This window comes from Camelus dromedarius, chromosome 9, assembly GCF_036321535.1.
Source record: "Camelus dromedarius isolate mCamDro1 chromosome 9, mCamDro1.pat, whole genome shotgun sequence".
Taxonomy (NCBI): Eukaryota; Metazoa; Chordata; class Mammalia; order Artiodactyla; family Camelidae; genus Camelus; species Camelus dromedarius.
This window is the reverse complement of record NC_087444.1, coordinates 43,334,688-43,355,032: the sequence shown is the minus strand read 5'-3', so window position 1 is coordinate 43,355,032 and position 20,345 is coordinate 43,334,688. Positions and strand designations below refer to the sequence as shown.

Below are 20,345 nucleotides of genomic sequence, written 5' to 3'. Positions count from 1 at the left end.
CTGCATGCTTTGTCTTCCACTTTCGTGCTTTACAGCTCTGTTTTGCTGAAGCATATTCTCCAGTGACTTTCTAAAAAAGACTATGAAGGATGTAAATTTATTTACTCCATACTTATCTGGAAATATTTTTATTTTAGGCTCCTGCTTGATTGAGAGTTTGGTTACACACTGAAATCTAGGTTGAAATTTTTCAGTCAAAATTATGAAAGCATTGATGTATTATCATCTAGCTTGCAGTGATGCCAAAAAGCATGCCCTCCTGCCCCCAAGCGTCTCAGAAAATCTTTATGATTTTCTCTTTATTGCCAGTATGCAGCTCTTAAAATTCAATTTACAAATATGGAGACGTGTCTTTCAGTTCTGCAGAATTTTCTTTTTTTTTTTTAATTATTATTATTATTTTTGGCTGGAGGAGGTAATTAGGTTTATTTTTAGAGGGGGTACTGGGCATTGAACCCAGGACCTCGTGCATGCAAACATGAGCTCTACTGCTTGACCTATACCCTCCCTCAAATTCTGCAGAATTTTCTTGAGTTATTTCTTTGATAATATCCTCCTTTCTCTGCTCCTCCACTTCCTGCCCCTGCCCATTTTCTCTGTTCTTTCCTTCTGGAACTCCTGTTAGTCAGATGCTGGATCTGAGTTGAAACTCTAATTTTCTTATCTCTTCTTTTCCATCTCTTTGTCTTTTTGTTTTGCTTTCTGGGAGATTTTCTTAACTAACTTTAACTCTTCTTTTGATTTATTTTTAAATTTGGCAATCATACTTTTAATTTTTAGGTACTGGTTTTTATTTTGTCCATTTTTCAAAGCATTCTTTTCTTGCTTTATAATTTTTTTTTCGTTTCATTTTTCAAAGCATTCTTTACCTGCTTTATTTCATTTCCCTTCTCTTTAAAGAACTCCTTTTAACACATCTTTCAAAGTAAGTCCAATGGCAACAAATTCCCTCAAGTTTTATTTGTCCAAGAAAGTATTTCTCCTTCACTTTTGAAGGATAATTTCACAGGATATAGAATTCTAGGTTTCTCTTAACTGTTGAAGTATTTCATTCCATTCTCTTCATGCTTGGGTAGCTTTTGAGGAGAAGTCAGATGTACAGTTTAGAAGATGGTTTTGAACTGTGCAGGTCCACTTATCACGGATTTTTTTCAATAGTAAATACTACATGATCTGCAATTGGTTGAATCTGTGGTTGCAGAACCATGGGTATGTTGGAACTGCAGAGGGCTGACTATAAATTATATGGAGATTTTTCAAGCACAGGGGGCTGGAACCCCTAACCCCCGTGTTGTTCAAGGGTCAACTGTAATTCTTCTTGTTGTCGTTGTTAGGCTTTTCTGCCCAATAGCATTAGATGTCACCCTTTATTGTACTACAGAGAAAAGACATCTGGAAAAAAGCATACAATTTTGAAACCATTTATTTTTGTGTGTGTGAAATGGTTTTTAAGAAATCTATATAAAGTTAGGATTCCAATGAAAAGTAGTATTTTTACCAGCATCTCTAGGGCTCTGTTGCATGTCATATACTGGGGAGTAGCACTGAATTTGGCATAGGACTTAATGACCTTATCTACAGTTTCCAAGAAATCCTTTTTTCAGTAGCAGTTTTGCACCCTGTTAGGATGGCAAACCTACCAGTTTCTGTGCAGATGCTTCTGATCTCAGCACCAGTGGACACAGTCATGCTAACAATTCAAATCTGATATCGCTTTCAACACTCACTGAATGAGCATGAATCTTAAAAATGTGAGTCTGACCCTGTAGATCAGCTAAGCTACTAAACTCAGTCTTCCTGTCCAGTCCCTCCGGCCTCATCAGCACTGGGTCTAGAGTGTCAGGTCTGTTAGTGGCCATCAGCACTTTAATGTTGCCTCAAGGATCAAACCCATCCAGCTGATGGATCAATTCCAACATCCTTCTCTGCACATTTTATTGTCACCTCCAGCACCATCGTCAAAACAGATCCCTCCAATAGCATCAATCTCATCACAGAAAATAAAGCAGGCTTTTTTTTTTTTTTTTTTTTTTTTTGTTCTGGCCATTTCTAAGAGCTCTCTAACCATTTGGAGCCCCCTCACCGATGTATTTCTATACAAGTTCAAATCCAATAACTCGAGTGAAGCAAGCATCACTCCTATTAGCAACTGCCAGAGCACAGAATGTCTTGCCTCTACTTAGTGGAAGCAAAGAGCAGCACATCCTTGGGAGGCTCAATGCCAAGGTCAGCAAACCTCTCTGGATGAAGCAGTGGGGTTTTAACTACTTCTTGAAGTTTCTCGATCTCTTCCTTACAGCCACCCACATAGCTGTATGTAACACCAGGTTTTTCCTCCACCTGCATCATAGTAACTGTTGGGTCAATCTTAGGAGGCAGTGGAATGTGAATCTGATACTTATTTCTATCCACACCAACTCTCATCCCTTCTTCAATGTTGGTGGGTGCTACCTGATCACTGAGGTCCTTCACAAGCTTGGCATACTGCTTCACATTGATAATGTACTTCAGGTCCTCGGAATCAGCGTGGATGATCTTTATACATTTGCAGCTTGCAAAGACTGTTCACCCTGGAGTGTTTCCTTACTGGCTGCCAAATCCCAAAGTGCTGGTGGGGCCAGGCCATTGTCAGCCTCTTTAATATCAGTGAGCTCATTAATTTTCTTGAGAAGTTGTTAAATGTCATCTTCAAACTGTTTGATCTACCTAGAGTAAGTGCTCTGACCGTAAGTTTTCAGCAAGGCAGTATCCCCCTTATCCTGAGCTCAGATGGGCTTGTCTTCTTTGGTTTTCCACTGATCAGCACCGAGTCATCCAGCATTTTAGGAGCTCCAAGTGCCTCAGCTCCTGGGTGATCACACAGCCCCTTCCTCACTTCCAGTGGTGCCCCACCCTCCTTTCCCTTCTTCACCTCGACTGTAATTTGTAATCTTTGCTTCTCTGTTGGTAAGGTGTGTTTCCCCCATCTGGCTTCTTTCAGGATTTTTACTTTACCTTTGATTTTTTTTTTTTTTGTATTTTGAAAATGATATGACTAGGTGGCATTTTTTTGGGGGGGGCATTTATCTTGGTATTCTCTGAGCTTCCTGGATCTGTCATTAATTAATTAATTCGGTGTCTGACATTAATTTGGGGGAAATTCTCAGTCATTATTGTTTCAAATATTTCTTCTGTTCCTTTCTCTCTTCTCCTTCTGATATTCCCACCATGCATACGTTACTCCTTTTGTTGTTCCATAGTTCTTGGATTTTCTTTTATTTTTTCTTTTTTTTTTCAGTCTTTTTTCCTATTTGCTTTTCAGTTTTGGAGGGTTCTATTGTGATATCCTGAAGCTCAGAGATTCCTTCCTGAGTTGTATCCAGTCTATACAGGGTAGGCCCATCAGCGGCATTCTTTGTTTCTCTTAGTGTTTTTTATCTCTAGCATTTTTTTTTTTTTGGTTCTGTCTTAGAATTTCCATTTCTCTGCTTACACTGCACATCTGTTCTTGCAGGCTGTGTACGTTATCCATGAGAGCCCTTAGCATTTTAATCATAGTTGTTTAAAATTCCTGGTCTGATCATTCCAACATACTTTTCATATCTGTCTAGCTCTGATGCTTGCTTTGTCTCTTCCAACTTTATTTTTTGCCTTTTAGTATGTCTTTTAATTTTTTTTTTTTTTTGATAGCTGGACATAAGGTACTAGGTAAAAGGAAGTGCTGTACATAGGACTTTAGTAAAGAGGTTGCAAAGTGCAGGGGGAAGGGTTCTACAGTCCCATGATTAGATCATAGTCTCTTAGTGAGCTTGTGTGCTTGTGGACTGTGGACTTCACATATGCTTCCCAGCTCTGCCCCTAGTCCCTCTTAGGTGGGACAGGGTGGCTAGAGTGGGATGGGGTTGTGTGTTTTCCTTCTCCTAGGTCAGTTAGGTGCTGATAAGAATCTCAGTAGGTCAGGCTCTGGTTAAAATTTAAGTTTCTCCTGAGTACATAACATGTTAACAACAACAGAATGCTCTGGCACATTTCAAAATGGTTCCTCTTACCCTCCTCTGCTGGAAGCATGAGGGGATTTGTCTCTGACGTTTACTACGAGAACCTGGTGGAGCTCCAGGTAAAACCCACAAAGTCATAGTGTGCCCCCTTCCCCCAACATGACTGGACTCCTTGGTGTTTTTCTCTCTCAGTTTGTCCACACTGAGCCTCCAGCAATTCATCTATTATAGTTCAGGTTTCCCTACCCCGGCACTCACTCCCATAGAGGTTTTTGCTTGTGGGTTTCTGCTCTGTATTTGGCTGCCACTCTCTCCAATTTGGGGGGCAGTGGTTTGTTCAACTTTTTACTTGTTGTTCGGATAGAGTGGCCACTTCCAAGCTTCTTACATGCTGGACTGGAAACACATCAGTTTCACATTTAATGGAAGAATAACCAAATGGATGAGTCTTGTGCCTCTTCCTTCTCCCACCCCCGTCCCCTCAGGAAACACAAAGTGTTTGCAGGACAGGGTGTCTGCTTTCCTCCTTCTTCCTGACTACAGCATCTCCAGACTTCCTCCATATCTACTGAAATTTTTTTCATTATATTATAGCAATGAATTACCAAATCTAGATTTGTAATATTGAATTTATATCTAGCATATGTACCTACACAATTAGTTTCCGTGATTATTTTCTTTGTTTGATTCCCCTACCAGATTGGAAGCCATGATCTAGAGGTGGCCCTGCCCCATTCAGGGACATCACTCAGAAGTACTAGGCAGCAGCCAAACCACCTGGAACTCTAATGACTCAGAGAACTGGCGTGTCCTCTGAGGCCACAAGCTCTTCACTTTCATATACAGAAATAACACAGAGGTGCCCTCTACTGACCAAAGGAAGAAACTGCAGTTACACACTGCTCCCTGCCTCCCACCCCGACCAGTACAGGGAAATGACCAACATAATCCCTGCAATCTGCCAGGTACTTCACATATATTATGCCATTTGCCCTTGGATTTATAATATTTACATCTACAAGGGAGGCACCATTGCTCCCACTTTATTTTTTAAAAAGTTTTTTTAATGGATGTACTGGGGATTGAAGCCAGGACCTCATGCATGCTAAGCAGGTGCTAACTGAGCTATACTCTCCCCAACTTTATAATTGAGGAAAGTGGGGTTCAGAGAAGTGAGCTGATTTCCTGAGTTCCCAGGGTAAGAGGCACTGCTGAGATCCAACCCAGGTCTGTCTGAAGCCAGAGCCTTTGCTCTGTCCACCAGGCCCCTGTTATTCAAAGTCTGCTCCTTGGACCAGAGCCTGAGCAAAACTGGGAGTGATAGTAATGCAGATTGCAGGCCCCACTCCAGACGTAACTAATCAGAATTTATATCCCAAGGAGATAAAAATTTGTATGCACATTAAAGTTTGAGAAGCCCCTGACTCCCGTGAAGTGGTAGGGGAACCTCAGCCTGTGTCCTCCTGAGGAGAAACTGAATTTTCATATTTCTTCTGTAAACGTGGATTTCTGGTTATAAAGCACTTCTGACATTTTTCATGTACTTTCTTGACATTGGCTCTCCTTTATCTTGGGAGGTAAGTAAGGTCAGTGATCATCATTCGCATGTTAGAGATCTGGAAACAAAAGCCCAGAGACGGGAAGTGACTTGCCCAGAGCCACCAGCCAGAAGGCAGGCATCTCACCATGTGGCATGGATTAGCTGGGAGGGTAAGCCAGGTGTTCCAGGATCTGATGTTGGTGCCGTCATGGGGGTTGTGGGTTCTGGAGCTTGCCTTCTGGGGTCAGAAATCACCAGACTGGTTCTGAGCCAGCCCTCTGCTCACTTGTTCATTCATACATGGAAAGAGGGCTGTCTGGCTCCAGTTTTACTCCCTATGTGTCCCTGGGCAATTATGTAACACCTCTCTGCTTTCACTTCTTCCTAGAGTTTGGTCTTTGTGAAGAACAAATATAAATGATGCCTGTTAAGTGCTGGCCCAGGTAAGGACTCAACAAATGTTTGTTGATATTCATGCATTCATTCAATTTGTTTAACAGCTATTGAGCACTTGCTTGCTATGTGCCAGGAGCTAAGATACCTGATGGACAAGGGAGACATAACCTGCTCCCATGGAACTTACTGTTTCTAATGGGGGAGACAGACATTGATTAAGTGCTTACAAGGGTGGTGAGGAAAAGGCAGGGATGTCTTGACTAATGGATGAATTTGGCTGTGTTTGCCCATAGTGTAGATATGACCTTTCTTTCCCTCTGTTCACTCAGAGAAAGTGAAATCAAACCTCAAGCTCTTGGCTCACTAGTCAGGTGTGAACCATGTCCCAGAGCTGTCCCACCCATCTAGCCTTGCAGTGTTTCCTTCTTGGAGAGAGTCCCCATCCCCACCAGGAGGGAGCGATCTTTGCAAAATACCCAAGCAGGGATGGAGAGTATGGTAGGTGAGCTGGTTAGACTCTAAGGACCGGGGGAGCCACTGAAGACTGTCTTGAATGCACTATCCTCACCTCTGCTGCTCTCCCACACCAAGGCAATGCTCCACTGACAACGGCCACTGTTCAATTCCTCAAACAACCATGTTCCTCCCACCATAGGGCCTTTGCACAAGCATTTCCCATGGCCTGGAAAGGTCTCGCCACCTCTCTTCACTTAGTTCGTTCCTACTTATCATTCAAGAGCCAGTTTATATGTCAATTCCTCCAGGAAGCCTTTCTTGACTCCCCTGACAAGCCCCAGGCCCTCAAATATAATAGCCTATATTTTCCCGCCTTGGCACTTATCACAACTTGCATGCATGTATTTGTGACGACTTGCTACGCTTCAGTCTTCCCCAGTAGACTGAGAGCAGAGCTGGTGTGTTTTGCTGAGCATCTTCTTGCCAGCACCGAGCATGGTGACTGGCTCCACAACAAGGACAAGAGGGCCTGCTCTCAACACACGCCTCTGAAAGGACAGGGGTGGATGCTCAGGAGTTTGAAGCTCACCCCAAAGTTTGGGGTCAGGGAGGGACATGCAACACAGAGACCATCCTGAAGTCACAGTGGTGCAGGGAGGACACAGTGAGGGCTTGAGCCAAGGTAGAGGCAACAGGACAGACCAAGGCAGATCCCCAAGTCAGCGGGGAAGGTCTAAGGGGATGTGCAAGAAAAGAGGGGCGTCGAGAACCCTTGCAGGCTTCCAGCTTGGTAAGGAGCATGGCAGGCCCCTTCTCTCTAGATGGTGAGGCCAAAAGGCCCACCCCAACGGCCACCCCGACCCCAGCCCGTCTCTCCTGTCAGTGGCCTGGACTGTCCCCGGCACCAGACACAGGCCACACAGCTCAGCAGCACAGGTCCCTTTTTATTAATCATCCTCCCTGGTCTGAATGTGCACAAGTAGAAAAGAAACAGTAAAATGCCCTGGCAGGGAGGGCAGGGGAAGGGGCTCCTGAGGTTAGGCCAAGGGGCCAGATTGCAGCTCCTTTTCCCGACTGGTTCGTTTCTGTGCCATGACTCCCCTTACATTCCCACGCCCTTCAACTGAAATCCAACGTTGGGAGGCAGTGCAGCCCTGCTGATGGGCCGTCCTCCTAACCTTGTCAGAGATGGGCACTGGCAGGGCCCGGTGCTCTGCAACAGACTGAGAGAAAGCGGCCAAGTGGGTCTGGCCCAAGGGGCAGAGAGGGGATGTGAGGAAAGGCAGGCCACCCAGTCTGGGGACTGAGCAGAATCTGATCTGGCCTCCAGCCAGCCTCTGCTGCTTATCTCACTGCCCTGAGGGCTGGGGTCCCTCTCACCCCCGCCCCTCCATTCAGAGGTTTTAGGCAGGAGGGGCCAGGGAAGTGCTGGGTTTTCCAGGCAGAAGCAGTGCCTGGGATTGGCCTAAGTCAGTGGCCAGGTGTTCAAAACAGGAATACAAAGGGGGAAGTAACATCCCTCTTCAACCCTCCTGGGGCTCAACCTAGGTGTGACCTCAGTGTGAACGAAGAGGAGGCCAGGCCTGGTGTATGTGTGGAGCTGACGAAGTGACGAGAGAATTTGGCCACCCCCACCCCCATACATCTCTTAGCAGGAGAGATTGAGCTACACAGGAAAAATGGGGTAGGGGTGAAGTGGTGATGGGGGAAGAAGCAGACAAGATCCAGATTGGAAGGGAAACTTCCAGGCTGGCATGACCACACTCAGATGTTGCTCAGTCAGTGACAACTCAGATGCCTTTCTTGTCTCCAGGCTGCTGGGCTCAGGTTGGTGGGAGGGGCACATGGAGGGCAGAGAGAAGAGAAGCAACCAATGAAAGTGAAGATACCAGACAGATTCACCTTGATCCTCACTAGCCCAGCCCTCATGGGTCTGAGAGGTTCCCAGCCTTCTCCATCACCCACCCTTGTGCCTCAAAATAGAGGGGCCCATCTGGAATCTGTGAGAGAAAAGCAGACTCCCGCCATGGGGAAAGTTAAGGGAGGAGTCCTCACAGCACCGTGGCACGGGACGGCCCTGGCCCCTGGCTCAGAGCTGGGCTGACACCGTTTGTAAACATTAGACTTGTTGATGTCTGGGGATGGAGAAGCAGATGGATGCCTGGACCTTCAGGTCTGGGTAGAGATAGGATGAGGCCTCAGAAGGCTTGGGAAATGTCAATCAGCCATGGGAATGAGGGCTCTTAGGCTCCCTGTGGGCCCAGGAGGCAGTGGACAAGGCATCGATCTACCTGCATCTGCACACTTGTATAACTTCAGTACTACCTTTGGAACTTGCCAGAGAAAGTCACTGCTGGTTGGGCTGCCAACGGACAGGAGCAAGCAATAAGTCCTGGGGTGATAAACACAGCCCCTACTCAGGACACGCTTCTCTGTGGAAGATGGGAGCCCTTGGCCCACACTCTTTCTCCAGAGTGGGTTCAGGCTGGGTTCTTTCTTCAGAGACCTACTGACCCTCTTCACCCATGGCTTCCAGGCATGGAGAAGTCGACAGTTGGAGGAGGCAGGGGAAGGCTCCTCTGTGACACAAAATCTCTTCCCACCATCCATGGCACTGCCAGGACCAGGGAGCAGGAAGTGAGCTGAGTTTGAGCTGTCCATAAGTATGGGGCGTGATTTCACCCCAGAACTGTCCCTGGAAAGGATGTTCAGATGTCATCCCACCAGTAGAGGGCAACAATGCCAGACTCTGCAGGGTGGCTCTGCAGCTCTATGAGATGGGTTCCCAGGTCCAATGGCAAAGGCCATGTATTCCCTGGGAGGCAGTGGTTATGCTAAGAGATCCACAAAGATGGCGTTGGCTGTGGTCTGGCCAAAGATGAAGGCTCCCAGAGTGACCAAGAGGACTCCATAACTAACCATCGCCCACCAGCTGTAGAGCAGAAGGTGAGAGAAGGCATGGTTAGTCAACCCAGCCATGACTTTGCGGACTTCCATTGACTTCCATATATATATATATGTATCAGTTAACTACTGTAATTACATATACCACTTCTCCTGTGGGTAGAGCACTTCCTACTTCTCAAAGACTTTTCATACAAAGGTATGCAGGGCCAGGTGTAGGATCCCTCGACCATGACCTAATGGGATTAATTGACTGGTCACAGTACACCGAGGGCAGGACCAGAATTAGAATGCACGTCTCCTGACCGAAAGATGGTCAGAAAAAAGCAGGTCATGTGAAATGTGATCCATTTCATTAAAATAAAAGCAACCCACAAGACACCTGCAAATGTATGGATCAAAAATAGCAACAGGGTTATAAATGGGTATTGAGATTAAGGGTGATTTTTACTTTCTTCCTTAGACTTGTCTGTGTTTTTTAAGTTTTCTATAATGAATGAGTGTTACTCACAGTATTTTTTTTTAAAAGCATGCAGCTTGTTCAAAATCTCTCTACTATTAATGCACATATTAAAGTAAAATCGTGTTTTGCATTCATCGGACTAACAAAATTGAAAAGCCTGTTATATATAGTGCTAGCAGGGAACAGGGCATTCTGATTCACTGCTGCTGGGACTCTGACTGGTACTGACTTAATTTGAACTCATGTCCAAAGTGAAAATGAGTGTGCCTTGGGATGGAACAGTTTCTTTCTAAGAATCTATCGTAACAAGATCCTCAATCAGGTCTGCCACGGTGTATAAGGAGAAGAGTGTTCACACTCAGGACCTGTTCATACAACAAAATATTCTATAGCCACTGAAAATGGAAGTTGATCTTCCTGTGTTGACAATCTATAAGACACATGGTTAAGTGAAAGAAAACAAGTAGCAAAAAAGTGTGTCTGGCATGAAACCATTTTTGAAAGAACCCAACTAGACACAAAGCACCACGTTTGTGTACACACACGCATAGCTTTGTGTACATAGACACTTATGCACGCAGAGAACCAGCCTGCAAGGGCACAGACCGTGCTGATGGCACGGAGCTCTCCCAGGAGAAGGTGGGGAGCGGGCTGTGGGGAAAGAGGGACTTCCAATTTTTTTCTCTAACGTTACAGCTAGCATGTATTACCCTCTTTTAAAAACTCATGTTTTGCCAAGTACACAAGTCTCCTGACCCTACCTGTTTAAAGGCCACCACCCATCCAGCACCTCCCTGAGAAGACCACGGGCCAGGCCCTGCTTTACCTGGCTGGCTTGACTTCCTCCATCTCAGAGAGTTTCGCCTGAATGAGGCACAGCCCTGGAAAACAAGAGGTGGTCCCGGAGCTTGGGTGGGCTCCCTCCTGCAGTCCAGCCTCCCCCTTGCCAAGAGGCAGTGGTGGTGGACAGAGAGAGGCCTGTGTTTACTTCTCCACATATTCCCTCTCTGCTTCCACACCGCGCCCAGCTGGAGGCCTGGCGTCTGCTCTCCCAGGAGCGGCCCCCATCCGCCAGGCACCCTTTGGGCTGTCTGCAAGACCCGGAGCTAAAGGGGCAGCGCTGGAAGGTGACTCAGTGGTGCCCACACTGCAGGGCTGCCCCTCCCCAGTATACCTCAGAGCAGGTGTGGCCCCCTTGCTTCAAGCAAACTGGCAAGGGCTTTCCAGGTGGCTCTCTGGGTAGAAATAAGCTGGGTATAGGCAGAACTCAAGACTGGGCAGATGGGACAATTTCCCAGGGATCTGGTGGCAGACTGTGTCTGAAACTCAGGTCTCCCAACCTCCATGTCAGGGTGCGGCCACTAGACCCTATTACCCTGGAATGGGCTGAACCAGCCAGATCCCTGATAGTCAGGGAGGAACAGATACTTGAATGAAGAGTTAAAAGCATAGGCTGTGAACTGAGATAGACTTGGGTTTGGAAAAGTTCTGTTCCTCTCTTTTATTTTTTCAGTTCTGTTCCTCTTTAGTTGAGTTTGTTAACCTCTAGGCAAGCTTGTTACCCTCTCTGAACCTCAGGAGTACTCATCAGTAAAATGGAGATGACAACTCCAGGATTGTTTGCAGGAGATAATGCTTAAGTGGGTTCCCATGGAGCCTGAAGTGGCTGATCAGTAAATACTGGTGATGATCCTCCCTGGTAGGTGAGCAAGTGAGGAGCTGAGGCCGGGGGGCCCCAGGAGTCAGTGCTGCGGGGGCGCCAGGGGTCCACACCTGGGAAGACGAAGATGAAGCAGGCGGCCAGGCCTCCGACGACTGAGATGACCTTGCCAATGTCGGGGATGAAGAGCGCCAGCAGCAGGGTGAGCAGGAACCAGACCAGCGTCTGCAGCACTCGCCGCCGCCGCTCCCGCCCCACGTCCTCCTCCACCGGCATCCCCTGGTAGCGCAGCCACAGGCCTTCAACCACCGCCCTGCCCACATGGAGAGGGGCTCAGAGGCACCCCTGCTAATGGTCCCCCACCTCCAGCCACAGAGCCAGACCCCCAACTGGGCTGACTGTAGGTAAGACTCTAATCCCTGAGCCTCAGTTTCTGCTTCTGTGAAACAGGCCTAGCAGCAGTCCTCTCAGGGTTGCCATGGGGACTGGATGGGATGGTGAAAGCGAAGGGCTTAGTGCCTTGCCTGGCCCAGGACGTGCACACTCCATGGGAACCGACACCACCAGTCTCCTGAAAAGGGCCTGGGGTACCTAGAAGGCAGAGTGTTCAGGAAAGGATCTGGACTAGAGGTCCTCAGAGGACTCACAGAATATTCTGGTGACTCTGGGACAAAGGGGGCCCCCAAGACCCAGCTGGGGGTACTTGCAGGGCCATCCAAGGCACTGACTTTCCTATGGGCTTCAGGTTCTCCTTCTATAAAATGGATTCTACATAAGGCCAGAGGACCGTGTTCAAAGGGCTTTCGGGGGCCCCGGGGGCCCTGGTGAGAGGGAGCACCCCAGTGGGGCGGGGAGGAGGCTCACCGCCCACAGAAGTGCAGGATGGGGTAGGAGGTGAGCACGCTCAGGATGATGAAGGCACGGGCAACGGCCACAGCCATGTCCTCTGACGGGTAGGACAGGAGCACGTCGGGGTCCACGGCATCTCCAAAGGTCAGGAAGCCACAGATGCCTGAGAGCAGGGACGAGAGAGTTGGGTTAGGGCGACCGTGGGAGGGTAAGGGGATGGGTCCACTGCTAGGTCCAGCAGCAGACAGGGAGGTGTCAGAGCAGCTCTGGAGGCTTAGACTGAGGCTTGGAGGAGTGTGGAGGCTGGGATCAGAAGCCTTCCTCCCCGACTTCTCACATCCCCTACACGTACCTGATCTTGAACTCACCCTGCAGTTCCTGTCTCAGAGCTTCTGTGCTAACGTTCTGTTGGCCCAGTTCTTCCCTCTGCCACCTCCTCTCCACTCAGGTCTCAGCTCAGATGTCCCCTCCTGAGAGATGGGCTTCCCCACCCAGGACATCCTCAATAACCCCTGCCCCCAGGTACTTTCTCACATCATCCTGTTCTGTTTTCTTCACTCCTCTCTCTATTTTTTTTTAACTTGTTTATTGTCTGTCTTCCCAACCAGAACACGAGCCCCGGAGAACAGGGACTCTGCCTATTTGCTTTCTTTGCTCCTGGCTGTGTCCTCAAGAGGCTAGAACAGTACTGGTCCTGAGAACCATCTGTGGAAGGAATCACAAGGACATTCTTCCTGGTCTCCCAGTCCTGCTCCCTCATCCGAGCCCTTCTCTACACAGCACCCAGGGCCACGCCCCTGCTGAAGACGCTTCCTCTCTGGCTCTGCTCCTAGTCTGCCCTTGCTGCTTGCCACTCATCCCCAACTCACTGCACTCCAGCCACACAGGCCTTCTTCTGTCCCGGCCTCAGAGACTTGGCATTTTCTCGTTCCTCTGTCTGGAACACTCTTCCCCTAGCTCTTCAGATTCTGGCTTCTCATGGTTTGGGCTTCCCCCAAATGCCACTTCCTCATAGAGAAGCCTCCCAAGACCCACCCTCCAAAGCCAACCCCACCCAGTCCTACTCACATCTTCCCTGTTTCACTGTCACTGTGGCACTCACCACTGTCTGGAATTCCTTATTGATTCCTGATTTATTCTTCTAAGACTGTCTCTCCAACTAGACTGTTGATTCCATGAGGGCAGGACCAAGTCTTTCTATCTCCATGGCATTCCCCATGCTGAGAAAAGTTCCTGGGACTTACTAGGCACCCACTGAGAGCTGCTGAATGAATGCACGAACACATCTCTCTCATTTGGGCAGGAAGCGGCCCAAGGTAGCTCAAGTTCAACCCAATGCCTACACAAGTGTTTGACGTGCTGGGAGTGCAGGGCTGTCTCAGGAAAACCTGGTTCAGAGGACTTGGGGACGCAAGAGGGAAAGTGGGAGCGCTGTAAGCCCGGCCCTTGAGGGGAGCACTCACCTGTGCCCATGTAGACAGCGAGGGCTATGACCATGGCAGCTGTCACTACCCCGCCCCAGGTCTTCACCTCGGGCCGCCGCATGCTGTTGAAGACGGGCACACTGCTCACGTGGCACTGTCAGGGTGAAGGGCAGGGTCATGGTGGGCAAGTCACCTCACCCCCAGGGATAAGAGGCAAGTCCTGGGACCCCCACTCCATCCTTCCTTCCAGGATCCCCCCAAACTGCCCATGATGTTGATTCCATCCCAGGATGGGGCGTGAGCTAAGGGAGGACAGGGACCTTGCAACTGGCACCTGAAATCCGAAGCAAATGGTGGGCATGGCATTGAACACGGCTATCCAGGAAGCTGGCCTGTGGATAGACATACAAGATGCTGCTGCCTGTGAACTCTTCAGAGTGCCCGCCCGCCCCCAGGCCCTTGCTCTTCATTCAGCCCACCATGGCCTCCACCAGCCAGCATGCTACACGTTCAGCCCACGGGCATCTGGGAATGGGGAGAGGACACACCTCCTTTTCACAGGTCAGTAAACTGAGGCTCTGGATGGCCCTCCTGGAACCCAAATCCAGAATTTTTGGCCTCTGCACTTGGGCTTTTGCTTTTCTGGTTTGTTCCTTTCCCCCCAAAAATGAAACTTTTCTTTTAAATGACAAAATTGATTCATCCTCTCATAGAAGATACAGATACTACAGATGAGCACATGTTGAAAAAATGTGCAATTCCACCTTGGTAGTTTCCCCTTGTCTCTGGCTCTCTCTTCTCTTTAGTAAAAAGAGATCAGGGCCCCTTGCCTCCTTCCTACAATGACCAGTGAGTCATGTCCCTTGGGGGCCAGTGAGCCTTGAGAAGAGCACCTGTGTGGCCTTTTGATGCCTGACTCAGCACCTCCTGGGGCCCAAGTAGTGGCTTCCACCCCATGTGTCTCCTCGGGGCCCTCACCTACCTGTTCAGGGCGTCTGCTGGCGTCATCTCTTTATCGGGCCAGATGTATTTGATGATAATGATGGCAGTGACGTACCAGGTGCCCACGACGCTTAGGAAGCTGCCAGGAAGGATGGATTAGGCGTCCTCCTCCCCAGCTGCAGCTGCCTTTGCTTTGATTCCATCCCCAGGGACATCCACCCTTAACTCTAGTGACCACAAGTATCTAATGAACAAATTGGGACACTATTCCAAACAAAGACTCAAGAAACGTATGAGAAATAAGTTTCAGAGAAACACTCCACAGCTAGGAGGCCAACTGGGGACCAGACTGACATTTGTGGCCACTGGGAAAGGAGATGGGTCAGTTCCATGGCTCAGAGACCACAGCAGGGGGCTGGGCTTCAAAGCACATCCGCTACTTCAATTAGAGCAGCCCAGATTTGGCGAGGGCTGCAAGAAGGGCCTTTGAGAACTAGGAGATGCTGGAGGTAAAAGGGTTGAAGGCACAAATACTGGAATGTCAACATTAAAGGGAACCTTGGAGATACTGAGTGTGACCCCCTCGATTATGGGTCACAGGAAACAGTGTAGAATCCCACCACTTTTCAGACTCTGAGCCAGGAAGCTAGTTCCTTCCCTTCATACCAAGCTGTACGGAAAACGCTGCCAGGCTGACAATCCCAAATGATCAAAATTATCATCCTCCGTGGGAAAGACAAGGCCCAGGCCAGGAGGCTGCCTTCATAATCCTGATTATCACCCGCCCCTTCTTTGACACAGACACTTGGAACTGAATCTCTCACTGATGCAAAGAGCCACTGTCTCCCTTGCTGCTGACAAAAAAGGAAGGTCCTATGCTGGAACCCCTGCAAGGCCTGGCGCCCTGCCTTTCCCACACTTGCTGCCCCAGGAGGCAAGGTGGCATTGAGGAGAGGGGTTCCCCAGCAGCCCTCGGGTCTCCAGCTGCCTGTGATCAGAGCTTCTGTCCAGTGCAGGCTGGGGTGGGGCCTCCGAACCTGGCATATTTCTGGAAGCCGATCTCCCTGGGGATGGAAAGGGGCAGGATGAAGAGGAAGGCAGTGAGGCTGATGGTGAACTTGCGGTCTGTGTACCAGGGGCTGCCGCTGGCCCCTGCAGGCTCCTTTGCCATCACAGCTATAACTGCATAGGGAGGAAGGAGGGAATGTGATGCCAGGCTACTGCAGGGTGCAGCCCTCCAGCTCTGCAGGGCCTCCATCTCTCTAATGGGCCCAGCAGCCAGCAGGGAGGATTCCCAGATGAGTGCCAGGCCCAGGCTAGGCCTTGGGCAGGTGTTCTGTGTTCTTTTCCTCCCACCCAGGACCCCCAGGGCCCAGGGGGAGGGATGAGGTAAGTACTGAGGGGGACCTCACTCTTGTCCTGCTGGTCCCCAATGATGATGAGGAAGGCAATGCAGGTCCCAAAGGTGTAGATGGCAATGGCCACCTCGCACAGCACCCCTGTCAGCTTGCCACACACAGCCCACACCACCTCCTGGTAGGTCCTCTCATTGCTGGCCTGGGAGCAGTAGGCCAGGATGACGAGGCCACTGATGATGAAAACCAGCATGGCCTGCAGACAGGGGCAGAGCAAGAGGGTGTGAGAAAGGCCTGGCAGCAAAATGCAGCCTGGTCTTGCTCAGCATTTACTGGGCCAGTGCCCAAAGCCCGGCAAATGAGCCTCATCTTGCAAGGCAATTTTAATAGATTACTGGAGGCTGCTGAGTTATTCTTTAAAAACAAAGAGTTATGAGAAAAGTGTCAAACATACACAAAAGTAGACAGAATGGTATAATGGACCCCCACATACCCGTCACTCAGCTTCAAAAATCATCAACACATAGCCCATCGTGTTTCATCTAATTCCCTCTCCCACTTCGGGTTATCTTGAAGAAAATACAAGCTATTTTATTATTTCATCAGTAAATATTTCAACATGTAGTTCTAAAAGAAAAGGGCCCACCTTAAAAACATAACCACAAAATTATTAACTAGGCAGTTGAAGCCCAGACTTTCTTTACTGCTGGGAAGGCTTCTGAAGCCTCATCTGGGCTCAGAAGAAAGAATGCTGGAATAGATTAGTAAGGTCTGCCAGCATGTGTCACCGACTGACCATTCCTGATCCAAAGCCTCCCTTTTGAGGCAAAGAGCCTAGACCCACCACCCAGACTGCACCACTGCCCTCCAGGCCAGCACACTCACCATCTGCAGCGTGATGCCGGCTGCCACGCCCCCCGCAGTGCTGAAGGCTGCTGGGAAGTTGAGCAGCCCTGCGCCCAGGCAGGCATTGACAACGATGAAGATGGCCCCAAGTGTAGAAGTGGTACCTCTGCCCACAATTTCAGGAGAAGCCTCTCCCTCACTCTTGGGGGCCACGTCCACAGAGGGACTCTGCAGCAGACGGGCCCGCTCCCCGGAGTCTGTGCTTAAGCCCCACTCGCCAAGGTCACTGTTGATGCTAAGCTGGGCCATGGCCCTGAGAGTCCTCTTCCTTCAGGTTCTGTGGGTTCTGTCTCACAACCACATCCCCTGGGGAGCTGAGGGAACACGTTCAGCTGGGAGGGTGGCACCAGCTCATTTGGAGCTGTTATCCTAGGAGGCCTCGGGGCTCTGTCTCTCCTTAACCTAGATAAGAAAGGCAGGTAATACTGTTATCCAAAGGTGGACACAGAAGGGTGAAACAACTGTCCCAAAATCAGATGGCCGAGATTCAAACCCAGGTGTACCTCTGTGCAGAACACTACACAGGCTGCCGCAGTGTGCGATGGCAGAGACAGAAATATGTCAGATGCAACTCCTGCCTGCATCAGGTTTACAGACCTATCAGGTAAAGAAGACATAAACACAGAAGAGAGAGGTACTAACGTGTCAGCACTAGGGGCCATGCATCAGGCAGGAGTGCCATAGACATACCTTATCTCATTCATTCCTTATGACAGTGGTCACAAGGTTCAGAGAGATCTCACTCATCCAGGGTCAAACAACAGCAAGTTGCAAAACAGGATTTGGATCCAGATCTGTCTGGCTTCCAAACCTGTTTCTATACCACAGGGTCGCAAGAACAGTCCTCACCCAAACTATGGGTATTTCAATTTCTTACAGCCCAGCATACCTCCCTCCAGCCCAGAGTCTAAATTCTGTGGAGCTTTCAAAGCTCGTCAAAATTTCAGGCCAATTCTCACTCTTCTCCCATGTGACTGCCCATCACACAGGCATCCTCTCTGATGCCCTCAGCAACTGGGAGGTTTAGAATGGCTAATGAGGCCTCTTAGGTAGTCAGGTGCTTCCCAGGGCTCCTCTTGGTGACAGGTGAACAAAGTAGAGGAAAAAGGTGGAGTGTGGGTGCTCTCAGACATCTGTCACTAAGCATGCACCCAAGGGACACCTCTCCAGGGGAAATGTCTCCCTGCTGGCTCCAAGTCCAGAAAGATCAGTCAGACGCCACAGGGCTTCCTGTTATGCAACTTGCCCCCCAGCCAGCAACTCAGCAAAAAATCGAAACAGTGAGTAGCGGGGGCAGTTGTGGGTTCCTGGGCTTCTAGTGTAGCTCCAGAGAGAGCCCTGCAAAGTTAGTGCTACCCAAGCTGTGAGGCCTCGTCGTCCACCCTGCTCCCATCTTAGACACAGAGGTCTCTGCATTGGTCTGAGATCTCTCAGCAATTCCCTCCCCCACCATGGTCCCCTGCTTACCTGTTCTTTCTACCTGTCCTGCTATGGTGAAGGGAGAGCTACTTCTTGCAGCCCCTTCTCCCCAAAGATCTGGGATGATTCCCTCTCTGACCTTGATTTCTTCTTTCTCAAAACTTTACCTAAAATCTGCTGTTAGCAGAGAGAAGAGTCTGAGCTGTTTCTTTGCTGGTCAGCAGAGTATGGGGAACCAAGGTGCCCTGACTCTAACTCACAGAATGGGGCACCAGTTCAGTTAGGAACACAGGCCCACTGAGGGAAAGAGGCTAGATCAATGTCACAGTGGCTAGTTGGCAGAGCCAGAACTAGAAGCCTGATGCCCACATGCTCAGGCCAGAGCTGTAACCACGGCAGCAGGCCCCTCAGATCCCAACCAGAGTGGGATCTCAGGCCACCCTGGGGCTGGATCCCATAAATAACGAGGGGTGGGCTGCATTGAGAAGTGGGCCAGGGCGCACCCGGGGCGAGGGCGGGTCCCTAGGCCTGAAGCCAGGCCAGTGGGTTGCTGCGGGGTAAACTGGGGAGGGGCTCTGGGACTCAATCCGGGCCTAGGACTAGGTGGAGACAAGCCGGCTAAGGCGCTGCAAGGGCTGGTCCGATCGAATGTGGGCGTGGAGCCGAGGACGCTGGGCTGCGGAGTCCTGCAAGGAGTGAGCAGGGCTCTACCGCGGTGGGGACCCGGGACCTAACCCTTCTATCCCCCACCAACCTGTACCTCCTGTCACCTACCTGCGGTGCTTCAAGCCCGAGCCGGCGGCGGAGACACGTGATCAGGGGTCACATGACCGCTGGGGCGTGGGCCGGCCGCGAGACAGGCTGGGAGTTGTAGTTTTCTGCAGGCGTCAATCTTGGACACTGCTTCCCTAATTGTGAACCGGACAGGACTGCCCTGAACCAGCCTCATACTGAGCCCACCCGTGTTTATCCCGTTACTTTCAGTTCTGGCCTCTTGGCCAAGGCCCACACTCCTGCTTCCTCCAAGGAAGAGCATTAGGAGGTTTGGCGCCTTTGCCTGTCTGGGTGCCTTGGGCCACAGCTATTTGGCCTCCTTATCCTCTTCTGTCACCCTCCTTGCCTTTAGACTGGCAGCCAGTGACCCTGGAGCTTTTCACTGAGGACTGAGGGGATGTTTTTACTTCCTTGAGTTGTGGGTGGTCTGAGTGTTGTTCATGGCTATACTCCAGGGTCTAGGTTTTAGAACAGTTTCTGAGGCATTGTCACTCACAGAAGTATTTGTTGAATGAAGGATTGGGTGTCCAGAGCCCTGGCTTCTGTTTGTGGCTCTGTGCCACTTGCAAGTTGTCACATAATGTTTGGCATCCCAGTGTCCTCGTCTGTGTTAGGAGAGTATGCTCTCCATTCCACCTACCTCTCGATGCATCAAAGGTCCTTGTTGATGAGATCCTGTGTACTATTTCCCCAGGTTCACTCTAGTGACATTTTGCAAAACTATAGCACCATATCACAACCAGGATACTGACATTGACAATCCACTGATCACATTCCGATCTCCTCAGTTATATTTGTAGTCATTTTTTGGTGTGTATTAAGTTCTATAGTCCTTAACCACTGTAAGTTTGTACATCTACACCGCATTCAGCATTCTGAATATTTCCATCACCTCAAGGATCCCTCCTGCTGCCCTTTTATAACCACGCTCATCTCACCCCAGCAAGTCCTCCTTTCTCTAACTCCTGGCAACCACTAATCTGTTCTCCATTTCTAAAAGTTTGTCATTTAAAAAAAATGTTATATAAATGGAGTCATACAATCTGTAACTTTTTAGGATTGGCTACTTTTACTCAGCATAATTGCCAAGGGGCTCATGCAAGCTGTTTTGTATATCAGGGTGTATGTTTTATTTATTAGTGAGTAACAATATCCCATGGTATGTGCAGTTTTTGTAAATAATCACTTTTGAAGGACATCTGAGCTGTTTGCAGGTTTTTAACAACACAAATAGCTTTATTGAGATTTATGAATTTTACCACAAAAGGTAATACTTCTAG

The 20,345-nt window shown here is 49.3% G+C and overlaps 1 protein-coding gene and 1 pseudogene across 5 annotated transcripts; both read right to left on the bottom strand.

The window, feature by feature from the left end:
- Positions 1-1,234: 1,234 nt before the first annotated feature.
- On the bottom strand, positions 1,235-4,601 carry LOC116154859 (26S proteasome regulatory subunit 7-like; annotated as a pseudogene).
- Positions 4,602-7,293: 2,692 nt separating this feature from the next.
- Positions 7,294-19,111, bottom strand: SLC38A7 (solute carrier family 38 member 7). Of its 5 annotated transcripts, none has more exons than XM_010985699.3 (13): positions 19,066-19,111; positions 18,340-18,468; positions 17,376-17,469; positions 16,852-17,274; positions 16,024-16,222; positions 15,649-15,793; positions 14,652-14,750; positions 14,004-14,061; positions 13,709-13,823; positions 12,261-12,408; positions 11,510-11,709; positions 10,563-10,617; positions 7,294-9,301 (listed from the first exon to the last, which is right to left on the bottom strand). In XM_010985699.3, exons 4-13 carry the CDS (start codon positions 17,119-17,121, stop codon positions 9,199-9,201), a joined length of 1,392 nt encoding a protein of 463 aa, XP_010984001.1. In that variant the 5' UTR covers positions 17,122-17,274; positions 17,376-17,469; positions 18,340-18,468; positions 19,066-19,111; the 3' UTR covers positions 7,294-9,198. The 5 variants fall into 5 exon arrangements, with proteins under 5 accessions (XP_010984001.1, XP_031314194.1, XP_010984002.1 ...); XM_031458334.2 differs by having other exon boundaries at positions 18,340-18,465; positions 19,066-19,096; XM_010985700.3 differs by lacking the exon at positions 17,376-17,469.
- Positions 19,112-20,345: the final 1,234 nt, after the last annotated feature.